Source organism: Dermacentor variabilis, chromosome 6, assembly GCF_050947875.1.
Source record: "Dermacentor variabilis isolate Ectoservices chromosome 6, ASM5094787v1, whole genome shotgun sequence".
In the NCBI taxonomy this organism is placed as follows: Eukaryota; Metazoa; Arthropoda; class Arachnida; order Ixodida; family Ixodidae; genus Dermacentor; species Dermacentor variabilis.
Window position 1 is genome coordinate 102,086,841 of NC_134573.1, and position 25,363 is coordinate 102,112,203.

At 47.8% G+C, this 25,363-nt stretch overlaps 1 protein-coding gene across 1 annotated transcript in view; it reads left to right on the forward strand.

Annotated features, from left to right (window-relative positions):
* The window catches only part of LOC142584299 (uncharacterized), a 90,042-nt gene that overhangs the window by 7,405 nt on the left and 57,274 nt on the right, over positions 1-25,363 (forward strand). The window contains exons 2-3 of the mRNA XM_075694443.1: positions 6,563-6,630; positions 15,529-15,678. Of these exons, the coding sequence (XP_075550558.1) occupies positions 6,563-6,630; positions 15,529-15,678 (218 nt within the window). The remainder of the gene's footprint in view (positions 1-6,562; positions 6,631-15,528; positions 15,679-25,363) is intronic.

The following is a 25,363-nucleotide window of genomic DNA, read 5'->3' on the forward strand; positions in this document are numbered from 1 at the left end:
CGAACCGACCACGCCCACAGCACGGATCACACTCGAGAGCCAGCCCCACAAGCGATGATGAAGAAGAAGCCCATATGAACCCCACATGATGATGATCATGTACAGATGACAAAGAATAGCTTATAAATTCCCACAATATATATATATATATATATATATATATATATAGAGAGAGAGAGAGAGAGAGAGAGAGAGAGAGAAGATTGAGGGGCGGTTAGCTTACTGTAGCAGCATGACTATCACCTCCAGAGCCTGTGAAGACGACGGCTCACGTGCATGTAGCGCGATAATGGAACTAGAACACGCTAGCGCGCTGGCCCTCAGGGGTAGCGGTATCGGCCGCTCCTGGGATCCTGCGGCACCATGGCTGGCCGTCGCAAATAAAGCATGGCATGGCGACTACCTCTTCACGCCGCCTCCCACAAGTTGGGGGCCGGGATAACCAAGCCCAGCCATGCCAGCGTCAACACACCGACTATGCCAAGGCGAGAGCGACGTGGCCTCACGTGGTCCGACAGACGTCCCGCGGCTCTAGGGTGTCCGAGAATTCTACATTGGCATGCCGGACATCTGTTCATCCAGCTGGACAGCCACTTTCATATCAACAAGGCTCCAGGCTCCGGTTTCCCCCCCGTGCCCGACTTCTACGAGGGTTTTCGGGCAGCCATCCTTGCTCACTACGCCACCCCAAGCGTCAGTCGCAACAGCTCTCTCCATTTCAACGGTCGTGTCACTCCATGTTTTGTCGTCCCACATTGCCTGCCCCCCCCCCCCCTTCCCCGTGACAATCGTCAGTATGCAAAGGCACCAGCATCAAACCTCTACTTGGTCCGTGTGGACTCCTCCCCATATGAAAGGCAGCTGTGCGACGACTCATTCCGGGGAATTCACTGGGCCAAACGCAAGCGCTTTCGGCTACTCTAAGACCCGCCCTTCTCCTTCCTTGGATGTTCGCGCATGCTATACGTTTTCCTTTCGGGGGCACTTCATTCATTAGCGATTGACAGGCCCTCCCACGTTCTCTACTAGGCACACAAATTTCACTCTCGCAAGCACAGCGACTCCAGAAGCAGAGCCTCCATGATGCCTTCAGCGACCGCCACAACCCTGATGCTATTGACATCGAGCAACAGCAGGCGGGACTTCTGATGTTCTGTGCTCGCACCATCTGCGGATGCATTACCTACTGAAGTTTTGCAGGAGCAGCTCTGCCCTCTGGTTTCTCCAGCTCGAGAATCATTTCTACGTCCACAACAGGAGTGACAACAGTTGCGCTTTTTCCACGCAATTCACGAGTTGCCAGATAGTTCTCTTTCGGAGATCCGACTTCTACAGGTCTGCACATCTACGAGAACCTGCAGCAGGTCACAATCTCGCACTACGGCATCACATGGCTGCGCTTCGTTCACAACCTAAGCTGCCGGTGCTGCCTGTTACACCTCTCACTGGGTTGCGAAACCCGACACTACCAACGACTGCCACTGCCACAACCAACGACACTACGAACACTAACGCCACTGTTGCAAGCCGTGCGATGACACCGTCTTCTGCGTTTTTCTTCCTTCGAATCGCCACTCATGTATATAGACTATATAGACTTGCAGTCTCTGTTCTTTCTATGCGCCCGCCTTTTGCACATATTTCAATCGCGCTTCGCACTAGGAGGAGGCCCTGCAGAAGTGCGACCATGCCCGCCAGAGCCTGTGAAGAAGATGGCTCACGCGCATGTAGAGCGTAAATAGAACACGCGAGCGCGCTGGATCAGAGCGGCTGCAGTATCGGCTGCTCCCGAGATTTTGCGGTACCATGGCTGGTCGTCCTAAATGAGCCGGGGCACGCGGCTATCTCTTCGCGCCGCCCCCCACATTACTTCCCCAGGTGTAGCATTGGTGCAGCTTAAGAAAAATATATATACACCCCTAACAAGCACTAAAGCATGCAGAGGAGGAGGGAGACGAATATGAAGGAATGGCAGAAGTGTAATCAAGGCGGCACCCGGTTGGCTACCCTACACTTGGGAAACGTGAAATGGGAAAGATGGAAAAAGGAAAGATAAGGAAGAAAAATTGGAGGACGCTTAAACTTCGCCTTCAAGAGCGAAACGCGATAGCGTTATCGCACCCCGTTCGCACCGCTCACTCATTCGCTCGGCATGCTCTTGAGTCCCACAAAGACGAAATGTCCGCCTGATCAAGCGGAACGAACCAAAGAACTCGGTGCCTCGGAGGGAGAAACGATCCACGCGAGTCAAAAGTCGGGATCGGCACGGACAGTCGGGCCGCGACGCGCCATGAAGGCGAACGCGATCATGGGGCTGACGCTTCGATGGGACCGTCCTCTATCTCGCTTGGGAGCACCACGCAGACACATGACTCCTCGCCAGCAGCACGGCACACATCGCAGGAAACGCTTTCCCACCAGACGCGCTACGGCGCAGCGATCACGTCAGCGGCGTCCCGCATCGGACGCTGCACCTAGGAATCGCGCTGTGGGCGGAAAGAGGAGCCGCGTCGCCAAAACACGAGGGTTTGGAAGGGGAGAGAGCGAGAAAACTTATTAAACGCAAGGGTATTGGGGCATCCTCGCACCTGTCCCCACACGGCCCCAATGCGCTCAAACGAGACGAAGGGGAGAAGCGGGTGAGTGGTGCGCCACCTCTCGGGGCAGCGCCGTAGTAGTAGTAGGTCTTCTGTGTTTGCCGCAGGATGGCTCTGCGTGTGCGCCAATCGCAGAAGAAATGTAGCGGAAACGTACTTCGATACTCGTTCAATAGCGACTTCTGTAATTTACATGCTCATAATTACCGACATCCACCGCAGTGTAACATTCTACGGCACGTTTCTAAGACAACACCACATTCACTAGAGGCGCTTTTGTCGCGCTTTGAACCATCGAACTAATGGCTGAATGGTAACGTCTCTATCTCACACTCCGGAGAGCCTGGTTCAATTGCCACCCAGCCCATCTTGCAAGTTGTTTTTATTTATAAATTGCCTTCCGGGACTTTTCGCTCATGGCCAACGCAGCCGACACCGACACCGACGACACCGGCTTTTCTGCGACAAGAGCGCCTGAACGCTGTCGCGTTAAAACCATGATCATCACTCTATTACATTATTCACTATCACTCAAATCATTACACTCTACGAATGTGGATGACCAGCGAAGCGGTTTAGCACACGACACAGAATTTTGAACAAAAGTACGAACTCATTTATTTTCTTGATGGGTGGTCATCGTAACGAAAGGTACGCACGCACATTTATTGTCTTGATTGGCGGTCATTATTTTACTGGCAACTGCGAACACATTCTTTGATTATGTCAAATCGATGTACGTACGCCGCTGGGTGGTTGGTCGGGCCGGGTCGGTGCGGCATCGCAAGCGATATGGCTGCAACACGTAAACCACTCCCTTTTCCGTCCCGACTCATCGACATTGAAATCCCCGATAACGATGACAGGGGTAGTGTCAACGCAACTAACGCACGCAGAGTTAATAGCCGTGAACCCTACGGGGCTATGAACCATTGCATTTTTTTCTTGCTTAGGGGGGAATGAGCCACGGCTAGCGGGGGTATGAGCCATTGATCATGACTGCTTTCGACATGCTGTTCTGTATGTTGCATGCGTGATTATAGCGAATGTAAGCACAGTTGGCTTCGCTTGGCTGAGTGCTTGGGATCTGTGCCCTACGGGGCTATGAGTCATTGCATTTATGGCTTGCTTACGAGGGTATGAGCCATTGATAAATGATAGCTTTTGATATTACAGCTTCGCTGTAATGTCAAAAGGACAGTGTGAACGCACTCAGAGAGATATGTTCGCTGAGACTCACAAGTGCCCATAGGGACCAGTCGACATCACCAAATAACAACAGGGCTTTTGGCGCCACGTGTACATGAGAGTGCTTCGGCGAACTTCCCCCAAGGTTTTCGATAGCGGTCTCTCATCTAAGTTGATGAGAATAGTTCGCAGAGAGCTCGCTGAACGTCCAATGATGAGCAGTGGACTGAATGTGCCCTACCCGCAGAATGCGCCTTACCCGCAACGCCCGCATAAGTTTCATGCGGCGGTCCCCATCTTAACGCGGAGGTCACGCGGCTGGGAACCGAACCCACGACCTCATGCTCAGCAGCAGAGCGCCAATGCCACTGATCCACCATGGTGGGAGCACTTTCACGTGTCGAGTTAAACGCTCGATATAGTATTCAATGAAAGTGCACTTTTTCAACGACTGTCACTGGTAACCATTGTATACGACATGCTACACAGCCTGGCATTAGGTCGCTAGTTCAATCCCGGTCATGGCGGCAGCATTTAAAAAGGGGCAAAGTGCAAAAAAGTTTCGTGCAGTTAGATTTAGTGCACGTGCCTCATACGCCGTGCCTCGTAATCAGATCGTGGTTTAGCTAGTAAAACATAACAATTTTTCATATTTAGCGGCTTGGCATTCATTTGCCATCGCCGACAAAGAACGCGTAATTTCTTGAGAATCGGGCGAAACTAAAGGACGTACTGCGTTTTACTTCAGTATGGGTGTTGGGTGCGCCAGAAAGACTGTTCTTAATATTTTAGGGAAGCTGTTAGAGTGTTGAGCTGGCGTTTTCAAGGTCCACACACACAGCCGAAGTTCAAGCTACTGGAACTGGTGTCATCGACTGCCACTTAGCTAACGCAACTTAGCAAGTCTCATCTAACGCATATTATCAAGCTCAAAATTTTGGACTTCTTCTTTAGTCGTCAATAAACGCCAAGTCAAAATCGATAATGTGACTTACGCTGTTCCTCGTCATGATCGTTAGGGAACTACTTTCAATGCACAAAGGTATTATGGAATAAAGTGTTCTTTAACAATCGACCAAAAGAGTTGCAGCAGTTTTATAGCTTAGAAAATTATGTTGCTCGCTGAGGTGTTGAATTTCGCGATGCCGGAATGGTTGCGAAAGCAGGAGGAAAGTGTAGCTGAAGCAGCTAAAGCTAAATTAGATGTTAAACTAGATGACGGGCGCTTTACAAGAGAGGATATCCTTGGACAATGGCCTTGTGCGCCTGCGATGCACGTAGCCACACAAAGCCTTGCTGCGTTTCTTCAGATGTACCAGCCTATATGACCACCTGTGACGAAGTGGAGCATGAACGCTTCAGTTTGTGGGCATGCGTGCTCTGAACATGTTCTTCCGTGTCCGTTTCACCTTTACCATTCCCTTTTGACTCTCCCCAGGGAAGGGTAGCCATCTGGGCTATGCCTGGTTATCTTCTTGCCTTTCTCATATCACTTAGCTTCTCCTTTTAACGCTAAATCTCTCCTAAAATCGAAGCGATTAAGTGAAAATAAAAAATGTATAAAGAGCTCATCACTGTCTTTCACGTTACTGAATAAAATAAGCCTTCACTTAATATTCAAAAAGCAACACAATGTTGCAAAATGTACATATATCAGGCGTAATGTAAAACCGGCGCATGAGATATGAAAAGCCTGAGTAGTTTCTAATTATAAATAATAATTCTGTTCACAACAAAGCAAGCAAAGCACCTGACGCGAAAATCTCATCATGGAGTTTCAACGTGATAAAAGATATAGTGCACCTCGTGGCATCCCAGTGATCTTCCGAGTAATTACTCGCGTCAAACTAGGTCCCGCGTTGACGTACCTACATATCTGAGGCCATTTTCTTTTTGCTCTGGGCTTGAGCAGAGGTAATAACAAATGTTTGAAATAACTGCATTAGGTTGAAGCAAATGTTCGATTTTGTGGCATGAGGGTGCGGGGCGCTTTTTGTTTCAGAAAACGAAAGTAGGATTGGCAACGCGTTCGAGTCATTGACAGAATGTTGACAGAGCAACAATTCTAATATCGCACAATACTAAGCCTTGTAGCTTTCGTTAACGGACTGCGCCGTTATTGCAATGACGCTTCGTGCGCCAGTTCAACAAAGTTCGCATCCTCAGTTCATTTTGTTTCCTCCAAAAGCTGCACTATGGCCGATAAAGACATCGCTAATGGTCAAATCGGCACTCGGAAATATGGACAAGACTGTACGCACCGGATTTTACTAAGGCGACATATTCGTACACTGGTTACGACAAAACCGAGAGCGCTTACTTATAGGATTCAGCGCCATGATAATACGAGGAGTGCCGCAACCGAGTACCGCCACCACTTTTTTTTACCATTAGGGGTTCCTTATTGTGCACACCAATCTAAAGTACATGAGAGTTCCTGCATTATTCCCCCTCCCCTACCCACCATCTACATAGAAATTATCATCATTTTTAAAGGCACACTGGCGAACACTCAAGATGTAGCCTTCTAGAACACCGTTAAGGGACTTTCGTAAAGAAACGTCGGAGCACGTGGGCGCATGTAGGTAGGTTGCAAAACTGGGCGAGATAGCGCATTCGATTTCAACCCTGGGCGTTATGTCCCTTCTGCAACTCCGTATGCCACGATAGCTAGCACAAAAAGGTCAAGTGGTAATCTGCAAAAAGACTAGAGTAGCTATTATAATGTGTAATTGCCCAAAACCATTACTTTAGATTGATTTTCGTGTTTATTTCAGAGTTTCCGGCGAATGTGCGAGACAATTTGCTCAGATGTCATTCCACTACAGCTGCGGCAGCCAAACAGGTGAGTCTTGAGAACACAATTGACTAAGATCATAAATATGATATGGTGCCGAATTGCCAAATGACGGAAGTATAAGATAGATTTTGCTTCAGCGCAGATAGTGAAACGAAGGTCTCGGACTTGTTCAGTAAAATTTCACATTAGGCAGCACTCAGACACATATATGTAACCGCAGTTATAAACGCACCTAATATTTTAACATTGTGGTGCTATTTAATTTCATAACCGAAGCACGTTACCGAATAAGCTACGAGCTCCCTTGAATTATGTTCCGCGGATGCAGCCATCGCTCCTAACGGAGGGATACAGAGTTGTCACACTTCACTGAGATGCAAAGTGAAGTTTGACCAAGCACGAGCTCACGCATGTAGGATGCGCCAAGGAGTTATTAAATATCTAGCAAACCGACTTGGTGCTTCTGAGCCTTGATGCGTGAGCGAGGGAAGCATATATGGTGGCGAGTACTGCCTTCAGCAAAGCCAATTCTTGGTAATGGCATGTGTGTGTCTTCTGCAACGATCGCTCAAAGGATGCTGGTTTCTCTGCTGCGGAACGGGGGCGCCATTTGTCACCGTGTGGCGTGTTTCGCCATTTTTAGCCTTAGAGGTGACAGATGGCGCCCCAATTCTTTTGCAGTGTCATCAGAAACTGCCTGTGCGTGACCGTCGAACCACCGATATGACGCCCGAACTTTGCTGCCAGTGTGAGAAAAAGCATAGTGACACTCTACACCAACATTCGCTTCTATGAATGAGGCAAACAAATTGGCTCCCCGTTCGGTTTGAAGCGGGCAGGCCTACGTAGAACGGGGGCCGCCCCGTCAGGCAATGTCGTAATTTCCGTTGCTTCTGCACTACGGAAGTCTGTGGGAGGCCTCGACGAAGCCGCTTCTGTGGTAAAAAGGACACGAAAGCTTATATTCAACCAAAGTCATGTATGGGACTGTCATACGAGGTGATAGTAAAAAAGAATATAGAGAATAATATACGTTTGTTAATAACTATACCTACCAACCTGCGAATATTGAAATTCGTAAAAATGACAAAAATATGAGAAACATGACGCGTAGCACACATATTTAAAAGGTTTGCGATGAGCACACACCTTATGTGGAATACATATGTATTTTAATAGCGGTGAATTACTTTTAGATGCGGCACAATAGAAACAACAAGCTTAGCGCAACAAAGACGGGCAAACCTTAGACCGCATTCATTTTCAGCGACTGTGCCATGCGGAGCTATGTGACCAATTGCGCGGAAGCGTCAAGACTGACTCGAAAGGCAGGAAACTTGGATCATTTGTCTCCGATCACGATTTGTGCTTTTTGAATGGTGGCGACGCTACATATTTGCGAGAACTGTCATATAGTAGCTGCCCCGATTTGACTTAGGTGTCGCAGCGCTTCGTTTCGAGAGTACAATGGTTTATGGGCATGGAGACGTACGGAAGCGACCATATTCCGATCTATTTAGAGATGAGTGGAGTTGTCGGATCCTCCTCTGCGGTTTTGCGCATAATTAATTGGGCAGAGTATATGGAACACATTGCTACGTGCTGCTCGAAGGCGACGAAGTAGACCCTTGGATTTGGTGGGACGTACCCACAAGCGGCCAATGTTGATCTGATGACGACGACGTGTCTTGCTTGTTGTTAATTACAAGCAATTTTATTTCTGCATCTGCACGTGTATCTATTTCTTAATTAACATGAACGTTATTCTTCACCCAGTTTTACTTTTCCGTTTATGCTTTCCTCTCTCCCCTTCCCTTTAACCTTTAACTGTCGGCTTCTTGGCCGATCTCCCGTAGTGGGTAAGCGCCACAAAGGAGGAGCAAGCAAGCAAGCAAGCAAGCAAGCAAGCAAGCTGGCTTCATGTTGGCCAGAGCTTGCTACCCTTGTAGGTAGACTTTCTAAATAGTTTCCCTACTGTGCTTTCACGTAACCATATTAAAAACGCACGTAAAGACCATTCATTCAATGTAGAAAAGGCCATGGTGGAGAACATGAACATTTTTGTGCCTTCACTTACAATGTTATCAAGGTGGACTTTGATACAGAACTGCAGAGGCTGCGAGCGGTTCGTCGCCAGATACAAAAAAGGCGTCGGCGTACAACGTTCATTCTCGATCTCAGGGATGCACAGCGCATGCAACAGAAAGCTCAGCAACACGTGGATCAACTGCAAGACCAGCGCTTGAAGCCTTTTAGCCAGTTGTTCGATCCTCGGAAACCATCGTCGCAAATATCGAGGACAGTGAGAGGTCCTCTTTCATGCCCACAACAAAGGCTCTGTTTTGGCTCTACACGAACGCCGATCGCAGAATGATGTCGCGGAAGACTTCTGTGCTCGGATTGCGGGCACTGTGGTCACCATCAGTCATGCAGCTGTGAATGTCGTCGCTGAGACACGCGTACCAGAAATGAATATGCCTTTTTTCACTCGAGTAACTTGACGCTGCATCTGCAGGCGTTCGTCGTCACCGGGGCCAGGCGGCATCACGTACGCGGCCCTTTGTCACCTGGCACACGTGGCACATGGTCAACTGCTTAGTTACTACAATCAATCTTGGCACGAGTGTTGTTCCGCAACGATGGAAACTGAGTCGCTTGATCCCCATTCTAAAATCTGAAAAGTCTCCGCTCGACTTGTAGTCCTATCATTTGGTTGCACTTTCAAGCTACACAGGAGAATGTTCGCCTAGAATGACACCTCGAAATCTCGAATGGTTCAACATTTGTATTGAAGCCATGGCGGGCTTTCGGCAAAGGAGTTCTATTAACAGCGTCATCGGGAGAGCAAAAAAGCCTAAAGCGCATATCAATAGCGTTCTTTCTGGATGTCAAAGGTGCAACGATAATGTTGCCCATGAAGGAATTTCTAAGCGAGCTGTAGGCCGTAAGGGTTGGCGGTCACATGTATCGGTGTACATATTACTACTTAAGTGAGAGGCCTTTATTCTTGGAGATTGAGGACAGCCCAACTTTGGAAGACTACATCCATCGAGGAGTCCTGCAGGCGGGAGAGTTGAGTCCCGTATTGTTTAACCTACCCATCATAGGACTTGCTGAATGCTTACTGCGGACAGTTCACCTATTCATATACGTCTGTGGCATTTGCATCTGGGCCTCTGCAGTGACTCGAACTCAGGTGCGGGCTAGGCTCCTGTGCGCTGCAACCATGACTATGTCCTACCTCCAAGCACAAGGCCTCAGCGCGTCGACTGCAAAATACGTGTTAGTCACCTTTACATGGAAGCCAAAGTCTTCTTATGTCGCTTTTATCAATGGTCTAGGAGAACTAGGAGTCGGATTCCTGATTAATAAGGAAATAGCTGGTAACATACAGGAATTCTATAGCATTAACGAGAGGGTGGCAGGTCTTGTTGTGAAACTTAATAAGAGGTACAAATTGAAGGTGGTACAAGTCTATGCCCCTACATGCAGTCATGATGACCAGGAAGTCGAAAGCTTTTATGAAGACGTGGAATCGGCGATGGGTAAAGTCAAAAACAAAATACACTATACTGATGGGCGACTTCAATGCCAGGGTAGGCAAGAAGCAGGCTGGAGACAAGTCAGTGGGGGAATATGGCATAGGCTCTAGGAATAGCAGAGGAGAATTATTAGTAGAGTTTGCAGAACAGAATAATATGCGGATAATGAACACCTTTTTCCGCAAGCGGGTTAGTCGAAAGTGGACATGGAGGAGCCCGAATGGTGGGACTAGAAATGAAATCGACTTCATACTCTGCGCGAACCCTGGCATCATACAAGATGTAGACGTGCTCGGCAAGGTACGCTGCAGTGACCATAGGATGGTAAGAACTCGAATTAGCCTAGACTTGAGGAGGGAACGGAAGAAACTGGTACACAAGAAGCCAATCAATGAGTTAGCGGTAAGAGGGAAACTAGAGGAATTCCGGATCAAGCTACAGAACAGGTATTCGGCTTTAACTCAGGAAGAGGACCTTAGTGTTGAAGCAATGAACGACTATCTCATGGGAACCATTAAGGAGTGCGCAATAGAAGTCGGTGGTAACTCCGTTAGACAGGAAACCAGTAAGCTATCGCAGGAGACGAAAGATCTGATCAAGAAACGCCAATGTATGAAAGCCTCTAACCCTACAGCTAGAATAGAACTGGCAGAACTTTCTAAGTTAATCAACAAGCGTAAGACAGCGGACATCAGGAACTATAATATGGATAGAATTTAACAGGCTCTCAGGAACGGAGGAAGCCTAAAAACAGTGAAGAAGAAACTAGGAATAGGCAAGAATCAGATGTGTGCGTTAAGAGACAAAGCCGGGAATATCGTTACTAATATGGATGAGATAGTTCAAGTGGCTGAGGAGTTCTATAGAGATTTATACAGTACCAGTGGCACCCACGACGATAGTGGAAGAGAGAATAGCCTAGAGGAATTCGAAATCCCACAGGTAACGCCAGAAGAAGTAAAGAAAACCTTAGGAGCTATGCAAAGGGGGAAGGCAGCTGGGGAGGATCAGGTAACAGCAGATTTGTTGAAGGATGGTGGTCAGATTGTTCTAGAGAAACTGGCCACCCTGTATACGCAATGCCTCATAACCTCGAGCGTACCGGAATCTTGGAAGAACGCTAACATAATCCTAATCCATAAGAAAGGGGACGCCAAAGACTTGAAAAATTACAGACCGATCAGCTTACTGCCCGTTGCCTACAAAGTATTTACTAAGGTAATCGCAAATAGAATCAGGAACACCTTAGACTTCTGTCAACCAAAGGACCAGGCAGGATTCCGTAAAGGCTACTCAACTATAGACCATATTCACACTATCAATCAAGTGATAGAGAAATGTGCAGAATATAACCAACCCTTATATATAGCTTTCATTGATTACGAGAAAGCGTTTGATTCAGTCGAAACCTCAGCAGTCATGGAGGCATTACGGAATCAGGGTGTTGATGAGCCATATGTAAAGATACTGGAAGATATCTATAGCGGCTCCACAGCCACCGTAGTCCTCCACAAAGAAAGCAACAAAATCCCTATAAAGAAAGGCGTCAGACAAGGAGATACGATATCTCCAATGCTATTCACAGCATGTTTGCAGGAGGTATTCAGAGGTCTGGAGTGGGAAGAATTGGGGATAAAAGTTGTTGGAGAATACCTTAGCAACTTGCGATTGGCTGATGATATTGCCTTGCTTAGTAACTCAGGAGACCAATTGCAATGCATGCTCACTGACCTGGAGAGGCAAAGCAGAAGGGTGGGTCTGAAAATTAATCTGCAGAAGACTAAAGTAATGTTTAACAGGCTCGGAAGAGAACAGCAGTTTACGATAGGTAGCGAAGCACTGGAAGGGGTAAGGGAATACATCTACTTAGGGCAGGTAGTGACCACGGATCCGGATCATGAGACTGAAATAACCAGAAGAATAAGAATGGGCTGGGGTGCGTTTGGCAGGCATTCTCAAATCATGAACAGCAGGTTGCCACTATCCCTCAAAAGGAAAGTGTATAACAGCTGTGTGTTACCAGTACTCACATATGGGGCAGAAACCTGGAGGCTTACGAAAAGGGTTCCGCTGAAATTGAGGACGACGCAACGAGCTATGGAAAGAAGAATGATGGGTGTGACGTTAAGGGATAAGAAAAGAGCAGATTGGGTGAGGCAACAAACGCGGGTAAACGACATCTTAGTTGAAATCAAGAAAAAGAAATGGGCATGGGCCGGACATGTAATGAGGAGGGAAGATAACCGATGGTCACTAAGGGTTACGGACTGGATTCCAAGGGAAGGGATGCGTAGCAGGGGGCGGCAGAAAATTAGGTGGGCGGATGACATTAAGACGTTTGCAGGGACAACATGGCCACAATTAGTACATGACCGGCGTAGTTGGAGAAGTATGGGAGAGGCCTTTGCCCTGCAGTGGGCGTAACTAGGCTGATGATGATGATGATGATGATGATGATGATGATGATGATGATGATCAATGGTCAAACTGTCTTACGTTAAAGCGCGCCGCTTCCTTGGCGTCGTCATGGGCCGCAACCTCTCATGGAGCCCACACTGCATTTATTTGAAGAAGAAGCTTTCTGGTATCGCTCAGGTGCTGGAATTCCGCTCTAGGATAACTTGGGGTGCACCTCTCCATTCCATGTTGCACCTGTACAGAGCACTGTTCTTGGCACTTCTGCATAATAGTCAGCCAGAACACATGCCAGAGCAACATGCATACATAGGAGAGCCCACAGGGTCAAGCTTTACCCACGTGTCTCGGTTTACTTCGACGCGCCTGCAGATCAGCAACAATCGCCAATGACATAGATCGTCTGCTTCCGATTCGCGTGGCAGTTGACTCGTTCAGAGGGCATAATTGTTCGCGATCTCCCAGAAATCTCCGACCATAACTTGGCTTCCCTGTTAGCACAGCGCCCCTAAGAAGCGTTTTCGCGTCTGATCAACGCTCCCCACGAGAGTATGCCGCCGGCTTATAGACCGCCGGAGAGACCTCCATGTCTCCTTTGGTCTCTTCGGCAGTCTCAAATATGCCCGCCTGTTCCAGGAATTAGCCAAAACCACTAATTCGTATGCGCCTCTGAAGCAGGTAACACTGCTCTTATTGCATGAAATATACGGAGACGACATCATATATACATATATATATATTGGCTAGACCACGCCTACAAGCATAGCGTCCGCTTTTGTCATTCTAGAAAAACGGGTAACAATGAAAGTCATGGCATCACACATACCGACATCCATGGCGGTTTAACTCGTGGCCTTCCGCACCGCTGTAAACAATGTCTATGACCAACAAGCAGAGAAATGGGTCGTCTTATGTGACTCAAAAGCCGCTCTTCAGATAATCAAATCTATTATACGTCACAATACATATGAATATATTATTTCTAAAACAATACAGAGAAACCATCACGCTCAGGAAAAAGGGCACGATGTCATCTTTCAGTGGCTTCTGGGTCATGGTGCAATTGTCGGTAACGACCTCGCTGACAAGGCTGCACGGTCAGCAGGAGGCACTCATAGTTAAAGAAAAAATCCACTCGCAACGACTGACGCTACTAAATAACTTCCTTTGATGCTCGCACAGCGACACAATCTTTCTGGAACTCTCCAAGCGCATCTAACTGCCCCTTGGTACCCTGAACCATTTTGCTACCGCTTCAAGTGCCAACTAGCCTCTCGCGCGGGGATTCAACGCTGCTGTAGGACCAGTGGCTAGGTGTGGCATTTACTAACGCATATTCTTTCCGTATTGGAATGTTCAATACACCAGTGTGCGATACATGTGGTTCTCAAGAAACCATCGGTGATATGTTGTGCGCTTGGCCTCATTACGGCGTCCAGCGCACATCGTTACAGACCGCGCTAAGCCGACTGGACTCTAGCAAAACATTTTAGGAACCCAAATTTGTGGACGCTGGCCACGTCCGTCGATGGCGCAGAAAGCTGTTCGAGAGTTACTGCAATTTTTGAGGAACACCGGGAGGGGGGGGGGGGGAGTGATTTTTTCAAGAAAAGGAAGATAAAGTACAGTGCCGTAGCTAGGCTCTCGCGAGAGGTTACCTGAACAATGCTGCACGGGAATGTGCCTCAGTGACCGACTGTATAGAGTAGTGATGTGTGTCCTGCCGTGTGCGCGAAATACTCCCCCATTTTCTCTTTTCCTCTTTCTATTCCTGGCTTCCTTTCCACCAGTGTAGGGTAGCGAACGACACGCTCGTCTGATTGACCTCCCTGCCTTTCCTCTCTGTTTTCTCTCTCTTTCTATCTCTACTCCAGGCGAGATGGTTAGAGATGAAAGAAAGTGGCGAGGGGGAATACCAGGACGCATTGTAGGAAATCGATGCTCTAAAACCCAATAAGAGCTGTAACACACAAACAAAAAACTAAGAAATTCCTTTATATAGAATTTTACCGGCTGCCTCAAACAACAATTTACATAATTTCACGAAAAAAAGAAACACACGAAGCTATTGCTGTCTGTTGCTCGTATCCAACGTTGCTGGCACGGATAATGTCGTCCCATCTTAATCATTTGCACGTATAAATTCCCTTGCATTTATTCAGGTCGCTCCTAGATGCATCTGCGTCTCATGGATAGATTTGTAATGTCAAGATTACGCCGAATACGCTGCGGTTTGATATGATACTTTCTTCATACGCTTTCCCTACAAACTTGAACACAAAGACACGTGGGACAAAACTTATCATTTCACTTAATTCAATATCCAATATTTAAATTTTTTTGTATTGTTAGTGTTCTTGTTGCAAAAGTAGGGCGTTGAACGCTGAATGGCATGTATTACGCAGCTATAAAGCCGGGTGCATCCTGATAAATAAAAAAGTGATTATTGCACTTCGGTAATATGGTCAAAACTGACATTGATGATTCATGGTGCAAGTCATGCCCGGCTCTTCAGGTCATGCGGCCAAAGGGTGCAATACTGCGTCCTGCCACATGTTTAGCACTCCTGTGGGCGTCTGTGTATGCGTGTGTATGTTCGTTTGTCTGTGTGCGTCTGTTTGTATGCATGTTTGTGTGCGCCTGCCTGCATGCGTGTGTGTGTCTGCATGCACGCATTTGTGCTTGTGTGCACGCGCGCACCTTTGTGCATGTGTTTGTGCGCGCACGTTCGATATGGTAAAAATATAAGTGACCAGAAATCGCATTTTACGAGTGCACGCCGCTCCTCCGATGACAATTTCCACAGTATAAATAAAATCCACCCAAAAATAAACCACGATGCCCTCTCCTGCCTCGCTCGATGTTTTTTTTTAGTTCCGCTGTCTAAGGTTGCCTAAGTTTTCGAACTATACCGTGCAAGAAATTATTCATTGCAAATAAATTTGCAAGTATCCCATTAAATATTTTGTTACTGGCAATTGTGCAGCACGACACAGTGATGGACGCCTACCGGCTGGAAGCGCTCAAAGCTATCCTCCCGAAAGGCACGCCTCCAGACAAGCTTGGCCCGACCGTGTGCGAGATCACCATGCTGCCCCTGGACGGCACGAACGAGGTCGTCAAGAGAAAGGCAATCGTAAGTCGAGTTCGTAGCGCTGCCTTCGTGCAATAAGTGCTCGTGCTCGTCTGCAATAAAAATTCCTGCCAAACGCCCCCCAGCCCATTCTTATTCGTCGGATTATTTCAGTCTCATAATCCGGATCTGCGGTCACTACCTGCCCTGAGTAGGTGTATTCCCTTACCACTTCCAGTGCCTCGCTACCTATCGTAAACTGCTGTTCTCTTCCGAGGCTGTTAAATATTACTTTAGTTTTCTGCAGTTTAATTTTTAGGCCCACCCTTCTGCTTTGCCTGTCCAGGTCTGTGACCACGCATTGCAATTGGCCCCTGAGTTGCTAAGCAAGCCAATATCATCTGCGAATCGCAAGTTACTAAGGCATTCTTCCTGAAATCTTATCTCCAATTCTTCCCAATCCAGGTGTCTGAATACCTCCTGTAAACACGCTGTGAATAGCATTGGAGAGATCGTAGCTCCCTGTCTCACGCCCTTCTAAATTGGGATTTTCTTGCTTTCTTTATGGAGGCCTACGGTGGCTGTGGAGCCGCTATATATATCTTTCAAAATTTTTACATACGGCTCGTCTACACCCTGATTCCGCAATGCCTGCATGACTGCTGAGGTTTCGACTGAATAAAACGCTTTCTCGTAATAAATAAAAGCTATATATAAGGGTTGATTATATTCCGTACATTTCTCTGTCGCTTGAATTATAGTGTGAATACGGTATATTGTTCAGTAGCCTTTACGAAATCCTGCCTGGTCCTTTGGTTGACAGAAGTCTAAGGTATTCCTGATTTTATTTGCGATTACCTTAGTAAATGCTTTGTAGGCAACGGACAGGAAGCTCATCGGTTTATAATTTTTCAAGTCTGTGGCCTCCCCTTTCTTATGGATTAACATCATGTTGGCGTTCTTCAAAGATTCCCGTACGCTCGAGGTCATGAGGCATTGCGTATACAGGGTGGCCAGTTTTTCTAGAACAATCTGCTCACCATCCTTCAACAAATCTGCTGTTACCTGATCCTCTCCAGCTGCCTTCTACCTTTGCATAGCTCCCAAGGCTTTTTTTGCTTCTTCCGGCGTTACTTGTGGGATTTCAAATTCCTCTAGACTATTCTATCTTCCATTATCGTCGTGGGTGCCACTGGTGGTGTATAAATCTCTATAGAACTCCTCAGCCACTTGAACTATCTCATCCATATTACTAATGATTTTGCCGGCTTTGTCTTTTAACGCATACATCTGATTCTTGCCTATTGCTAGTTTCGTCTTCCCTGCTTTTAGGCTTCCTCCGTTCCTGAGAGCATGTTCACTTCTATCCATATTATACTTCCTTATGTCAGCTGTCTTACGCTTGTTGATTAACTTGGAAAGTCCTGCCAGTCCTATTCTAGCTGTAGGGTTAGAGGCTTTCATACATTGGCGTTTCTAGCTTATTCAGATGTTTCGTCTTCTGCGATAACTTACTGGTATCCTGTCTAACGAAGTTGCCACCGACTTCTATTGCACACTCCTTAATGATGCCCATAATATTGTCGTTCATTACTTCAACACTAAGGTCCTCCTCCTGAGTTAAAGCCAAATACCTGTTCTGTTGCTTGATCCGGAATTCCTCCATTTTCCCTCTTACCGCTAACTCATTGATCGGCTTCTTATGTACCAGTTTCTTCCGTTCTCTCCTCAAGTCTAGGCTAATTCGAGTTCTTACCATCCTATGGTCACTGCAGCACACCTTGCCGAGCACGTCCACATCTTTTTTGATGTCAGGGTTTGCGCAGAGTGTGAAGTCTATTTCATTTCTAGTCTCGCCATTCGGGCTCCTCCACGTCCACTTTCGGCTATCCCGCTTGCGGAAAAAGGTATTCATTATCCGCATATTATTCCGTTCTGCAAACTCTACTAATAACTCGCCCCTGCTATTCATAGAACCTATGTCATATTCCCCCACGGACTTGTCTCCAGCCTGCTTCTTGCCTCCCCTGGCATTGAAGTCGCCCTTTAGTATAGTGTATTTTGTTTTGACTTTACCCATCGCTGGTCCCACGTCTTGAGAGAAACATTAAACTTCCTGGTCATTATGACTGGGTGTAGGGGCGTAGGCCTGTGCGATCTTCGATTTTTACCTCTTATTAATTTTCACGACAAGACCTGCCATCCTCTCGTTAATGCTATAGAATTCCTGTATGCTACCAGCTATATCCTTATTAATCAGGAATCTGACTCCTAGTTCTTCTCTCTCCGCTAAGCCACGGTAGCACAGGGCGTGCCCGCTTTTTAACACTGTATATGCTTCTTTTGTCCTCGTAACCTCACTGAGCCCTATTATATCCCATTTAATGCCCACTAGTTCCTCCAATAGCACTGCTAAGCTTCCGTCACGAGATAATGTTCCACCGTTAAACGTTGCCAGGTTTAGATTCCAATGGCGGCCTGTCCGGGCCAGAGATTCTTAATACACTCTGCTGCGTCACAGGTCTGACCGCCGCCGTAGTCAGTTGCTTCGCAGCTGCTGGGGACTGAGGGCAGGGGTTTGATTGTTCTATTCATATAGGAGGTTGTGGCAAAGTACTGCACCAGGGTGGCCAATCCTGCTCTGGTGAGGGAGTGCGTCAGCGGGTCTGGTCACCAGGATCAGGTCGCACTCCAGGCCTGTTCATGCAGTTTTATCAACACGCGGATTTTTTTTAATCCGGTGGAAAATTGCGCGGCACCGGGATTCGAACTACGGTCCTCTTGCACGTGAGGCAGATGCTCTACGTCTACGAGTAACATTGTCGTGTTAGTCCTCCATACATTCTCTGGATCTATTACTTTTGTGTGCACATATGGCTGCCTCCAAACGACTGGGAGAGGAAGATGCAGGCACCGAGTAGGTAAGACGTAGACACCTGCCAAAGCTTGAACGGTATGTGGTAAATTACTATAAGAGTCGAATAATTACTAAACGTGCTGTTATATTGTAGCACATGTTTAAGCACGCCATAGGGGCGTGTACAAATCTTCGAACAATCGCTGTAAGTAGACTAATGAAGGCATAAGCGGAAACTAGAAACATAGATAATAGATGCTGCGTATGTGTATGCATGGGGAAAGCCCCTAACTAATCAATTATACAAAGGATGATGTCGAGGACACGGCATGACTGCGTCATTAATAAATGTTGATGCTGCCCTTTACATACACTTAGACTTGCACAGATCTGTTAATGGCAGCCTGCATTTAATTTTTCTTTTCGCCAAGCACCTTCGAGACGACGTAAAACGCAGTAAAAGTATGTAGACATATGGCTTGCTATTTAACGGACGACCACTCCTGGCCGCTTTCCTCCGCCGCATGCCCGTTTCGACCATGTTCATCTCGACGTCGTTGGTCCGCTACCACATTCTTTGAGCCAGTGAATACATTTTCACTTGCATGGACCGATTTACCCGCTGGCCAGAATCAACGCCTCTTCATAACATTATCGCCGAATCTGTGACCCAGAAACTTCTAGATGTTGGGATAACTCGTTACGCCGTGCATCACATCCTAACGACAGACCGCGAAAGACAATCTGAATCGTCGCGTTTTCATAATCTTTATCGCCTCCTCGAGTTGATCCACGTACGAACTACAGACTACCAACCAAGTTCTAATGACATGTTATATTTTCCCCACCAAATAAGAGCATCCCCCAGTGTATAAGACTCACCTGTTCCATGGGCGAAGTGACTTTCATTGCTTCTTCTTGGTCTTCGCACCTCCCTGAAAGGAGACGCACGGTGCTCGTCAGCAGAACTAGTTTTCGGTACGACATACATTTCTTGTAGCTGGCGAGTTGTTCGACTCGAGCCCAACAGCTACGGACGTACAATCCTACGCTAGCCGCCTGCCAACTACAATGGCTACTGTCGTTTCACCACCGCGTAGCCACGACCCCAAGGCTAATACATGAGCCCATCTTTACTCCACACCTCCCACGTATTTCTCCGCCACGACGCCATCCGCGTACCGTTGCAAGAACCATACGACGGTACCTTCAAGATCCTCAAGCGCGACCCTGTGTATGTTTCGCTCTTTTAATTAACAGAAGACGAGAGACTGTTTCCGCGGGTCGTTAGAAGCCAGCCTACCGTGAAGCTCACAACGTCATCCCATCTACTCAGCCCCCATCACGTCTCTCACCCTAGTGAGTCCACTTTCTGACCGACTCTTCGCTCATGGACCATCTACACGACCACTCACATGAGTCGCTCAGAAGCTATGACTCCTTCGCTAAGGTTGTAGTGGGCAGTGGTCTGCCAGATCGCTGATGACAGCGAAGAGAGTTCGGGTGGCGCTGGTACGTGCAGAATGTTAACAAAAGTTCCTTGATTGTGTTTCCATTGAATGTACCAGTTAATATATCTCTCCAATACCGTCAGGAAATAATTCCAAAAGTTGACTTTATCAAACGTCTAGGTGCAATGTAAGATGTAACACTGAGCTAGCACAATTACATTGATCATGTTACATCTAGGGAAGCACGCTCTGTTGGCAAGCTAAGCAAACTTGGCGCACAACACTCTCAGCTAGGCAGGGAAACTCTAATAATAATTTGTCACATGTACGCACGACCGATACTAGAATTTTGGTGCGTGCTATTCCCTGATGAGCCAGCATATCAGATTAACCCCCAGATTCTTCTAGAGCGAGAGGCTCTTCGGAATTGTTTTCGTTCACCAAAATTTCTTGCTAGCATGTTCTGTATCAAGAAGCACGACCGCTTACCCTTCTCTGCTGATTACGCATTCTAACAGTAAAAACGTATTTAAACGTTTATGAATCTTTTTTGAGACGATAACAATTTGTGTTTATTAGTGAGAATGAGGAAATTTTTCGATAAGCATTGGTCCCGTTTACATAACCCTCAGTTTTCTTTTGTTCAAGCTGAGCTAGATACACTAAACCTTAATGTACGAAAATTCATTTGACCAGATAAGCCCTTGCCTGGCATAAAGATTGAAGTTGATTATATATTTCGGTTGAATACGAAAATCCTGCCCACTACATATCTAAATGGCATGCTACGAAATAACTGAACTCAATTGGGAATCGACCATGTGATCGCGACTGATGCGTTGATAAGGGAGGAGAAAACGGGTGTGGGTATTTTCTACGAGTCACTATCCTGGTCATATGCATTAGGCCTTGTGGATGTTGCACCCGTATTTCTGGCTGAACTATCAGCCCTTATCTTAGCACTTCGAAAACTTCTTTCAAATTATTCAACAGTGGTTATAGTGACTGATTCACTGTCGGTATGCAAATTACTCGGTTCATCTTCGGGCACTACTGCAGCGAATACATTTAAATCATTAATCTTCTCAAACTTAAGCCTGATGTAGTTGGTAGCGGTTTCAAGCCATCGTGGTATATTCTTAATTCAGATGGCAGACACAAATGCGCGGATCCCTCTTGATTGACCAGTTACGTCCGTTATGCGTACTTCGGCTTATGGCACTGCGCCTAGGCAAAGAAAATTGTCTTTTTTCCAAGATTCTACAAAACTGAATCCTAACGTCAGAATTTATCATTCGCCCTTTTTGTAGGGCGATAAATAGTGTCCCACAGGTAAATTAGAAATTTTCATAACAAGTTACGCTGCCGCATCCCTCCATTAAATTCTAGCTATACAGGTCCGATCTGACACCTTACCTCTGTGTCTTACCTGCCAGGTAGGACAACCCGAAAACGTTGATGACTTTCTACTAGCATATCGTCGATATAAAAATCACAAAAAGAAATTCAAATATTAATTCCAAAAAGTAGTCCTCTCCTTCGGTGCTTTTTTGTTGGGCTTTAACCATAGGAACTTCTGCGTGTCCATTTTCAACTATCTCTGTGACACGAGAAGGCTATGAGGTTAATTCTCGAAATAATTCGTTTGATAGCTCCTTAAATCGCTGATTGTGTGTTCGAAATTATTCTAATACCGCCAAAAAAACACAAGATTTGCTGTTCATATTGTCACAGTCGGTAATGTGGGAAGAGGAGGACGATGATGGTGGCCTTGGAGACGACGACGAAGAGTTTAGCATTATCGCTGCTCTACGCTTGTTGGCTCAGCCATTAAAAGCCATCTGTAAATAGACGTACGCTTCTTCCTTCCCGTCCCACTACAAGTAGTGAGACGTGTCCGCTTCGGCTCCCGCTTTATGGGCAGTTCTGACCGGAATTTTCTCTCTTTGGTGCCTTATTCTGTGCTAAACGGATCCGCGAAGTTACACGCTACACCGGGATATAGGACCTTTTTACGGCCTTTCTCGTCTAGACTACGCCGCCGGAGGTGTTAACCCTTATCGCTGAACCCGCCGTGTTCGTGGGCCGCGCCGGCTCCCCGGCCACCTGACGCCTTTGTCATGATGGAATACGCTGTGGAAGGCGAACATATTGCTCCGGAAGGCATTTAGGAGGATGCTGGCTGGAAAATTAACACCCAGAGGAAGTCTACGACCAAGCCAAGGCCATCATACGGCGACAACGCTGTTAGCCCTAACGGCGGGCCCGGACCCAAGAATGGCAAAGTGAGTCCAAACTCGCCTGCTAGCGTCAAGAAGGGTATCATCCTTCGCGGTAAAATGCCTCCGCTGCCAAAAAATGATATCAAGATTATCCTCAGGATTAGGGGAGGTCTGAATACTGCTAAAATTGGTGCGGTCGCGGTGGCTGATGCAATCACGGCTGCTGCTTGCATAGATGAGGTAAAGCTAGGACCGGACACGATCTGCCCCGATTATCAGCAGAATAATGTGGTGGTTAGCACGCCAGAAGAAGAAAATGCTGCGAAGTACGTGAGGATGAAGGATTTATGCATTGCTGGGCACATGCATGAAGCAGCGGCATATCGTGCGGCGCCGCATGAAACGTGCAAGGGAATCATAAGAAATGTTCCTCTCGGCGAGGGACCCGAAGCGCTAAGTCGCAAGATTGTTAAGCCGCGTAATCCCCTGGCGCTGGCGGCAAAACGCATCAAGGAGTCGGGTACGGTCATCATCGCCTTCGATGGATACAAAGTGTCCAACTACGTTCATTATGGTAACGCGCTAGTTAGGTGCACGCTTTACCACAAGCAGACTGATGTTTGTTATGCTTGTGGAAAGCTGGGGCATCGCGCTGACGTCTGCCCCTCACCGGAAGAAGTGGTTTGCAGGGGCTGCGGTTCAACCAATCCCGGTGAGGCCCACCGGTGTACGCCCTAGTGTGAACTGGGTCGGGGAGAGCATATCACGGCGGCCAAGGAGTGCCAGCAGCGGTTCCGTACCCCATATGTGGTCCGGCGCCGTCGTTTTGAGCGGGCTATGGCGGATATCAAGGCGGAGGATGAAGAGAAGGAAGGCTTCAGGTACGACGAAAGCCAGTTCACGACGTTGGGGAAGACGCTGGAGACTGGCCAAGGACAAGATCGTGGGCGTCGACGTTCAAGATCAAGATCAAGGAGACCAGGTAGAGCATCTCGCAGCCGCTCCGGTGGCCGGTCTAGGAGCAGATCGGCGTCTAAGGTGCGCTTCGGACTGGATGGACAGCTGGGGACTGGGACTGCGCGTGGCCCCAATGGGACTGCGGGACAGGATGTTCGCAAGAGTGGTGTATTGCAGGGTCTATAAGGCAAGGGCCCCAGTGGAGCGGCAGGTGGTACTACCTGTGCGGAGCGCACAAGTGCTCGAACGGAGATGCCTAGTTTGGTAAGGCCAGAACAAAGCAAGAATGAGGCGAGATTCAAGAGGCTAGAACAGGAAAACGCAGAGTTGAGAGAAATGGTGAGGTTGCTTAGGGCAGAAATCTCGGCACTTAAGGGTGTGGCAGGACCTGCACTGGCCGAGAGGGCAATGTCTGAGCCCATAGAGAGCATGGATTTTGCTGATGTAGGTGAGGCTAGGGGATCGCGCCCCTCAAAGAGGAAGGCGATGACTCATGAGGTGGAGCCCGCGTCGAGGAAGCTGAGATCAGAGGTGAAGGAGATGCTGTCGAGTGTTGTAGATAGTGTTAAGCAGGTCAACGATGGTCTGGCGCAGCTGAATACGCGTCTCACAGAGTCGCTCGGCTCGATGGATGGGAGGTTCAAGGAGCTGCAATGTAGAATAGAGGTGTTCGAAAACAAATCCAGCCTGAGTGCCTCTCCCCTTCTTAGGTCGGGATCTCAGTCGGCTGGTTCCTCGACAGGGCAGTCTCAGGTTCAGCAAGATGGCTCGCAGCAACTGCTTCAACATGGCGCGACAAAATGAGGCTTTTTGTGTGTGGCAATGGAACTGTAGGGGGTATACTCGTAAACGGGCGCCTCTACAGCAGTATATTCGCGCGTGTAAGGGTAGGCCGCAGGCTATTATACTGCAGGAGACAATGACGGAAGAAGTTTTTCTGACGGACTACCGAACCGTCTTCGGCGGATCCAAAGCTAGGGGGACCTGCATTCTATTGGATAGCAAAAGGACGCAGGTGATCCATGATCTTAAGATACCTTTCAGTTCCCTGGAAGATGTCATGATTGAGGTGATTTCTAACCGGGTGAACAAGAAAAGCGTGTTTATTTTGAACGTGTATAGTGCCCCGAGGGACAGGGTGCAGCGGTTCAAGCTGCTTCTGCAGAAGGCTTCTAAGCTTGCCTGGGACCATCCGCTAATCGTGGCTGGGGATTTTAATGCTCCGTATCACGTGTGGGGTTACAAGCATGACACAGTTAAAGGGAGAGACCCTTGGCAGAACGCTGCGGTGTTTCACCCTACGCTGGTCACTGACCCTGCCTTTCCGACACGTATAGGAACTTCGACGTGTATGGATACTACCCCTGACTTCTGCTTTGTAAAGAACGCGGCCAAGCCTAGTTGGTGCAATCTTGCCGAAGACCTAGGTAGTGATCATTATATTAACCAAGTCGTTTTTGAGGTTGAGGGTAGGCGCCCTAGGGCATTAACGTTTATAGACTGGGATAAGCTTCGGATGATCCGGGAGGAGAGAGGAGAAGGGGGAGGGAATTCGAAGGCCTGTACCGGCCGTCCCTGGAAGATTGGGTCAGCCAGGTGAGGGAAGATGTAAAGGAGGCTACGAAGGAGATCACTACGGATTTGGAGGTGGATAGTGTTGATAGCAGGCTGGCCCATCCGATTGAAGCCAAGCGGTCTATGCTGGCTAGGTGGAAGAGGCAGCGGCTTAATCGCAGGCTGCGTAAAAAGATTTCCGAGTTGAATAAGCTGGTTGAGGAGCACTGTAAGCTTTTGTCTAGGCAACAGTGGGATGAGGTATGCAACTCGGTGGACGAGCAGGTGCGCAACAGAAGGTCGTGGGGCTTGCTTAAGCATTTGCTGAACGACTCCAATACGAGAGTTAGTCAGGGGCACGTCCTTGCTAGAGCTGTACACGAAGCAGTGGGGTCTGCCTCGGAGGAAGAGCTGGTTGAAAAGCTGGCCAACAAATACCTTCCTGTTGCGGACCAGGATGCTCTTCTGACAGAGCAGGCCTACACGGGAGAGGACAACTTTTCCCTAGATGAGGACTTTTCTGTGGAAGAGGTACGCACGGTCTTGCATACCCTTAACAGCAAATCGGCTCCCGGACCGGACGGGATTTCGAACAAGCTTTTGAAGAATCTGGACGATAGGTCAATCAAGTACCTTACCGGGGAGGTTAACGCTATGTGAAGAGACGGGGTGGTTCCGGAGCAGTGGAAGACAGCTCTCACGGTGCT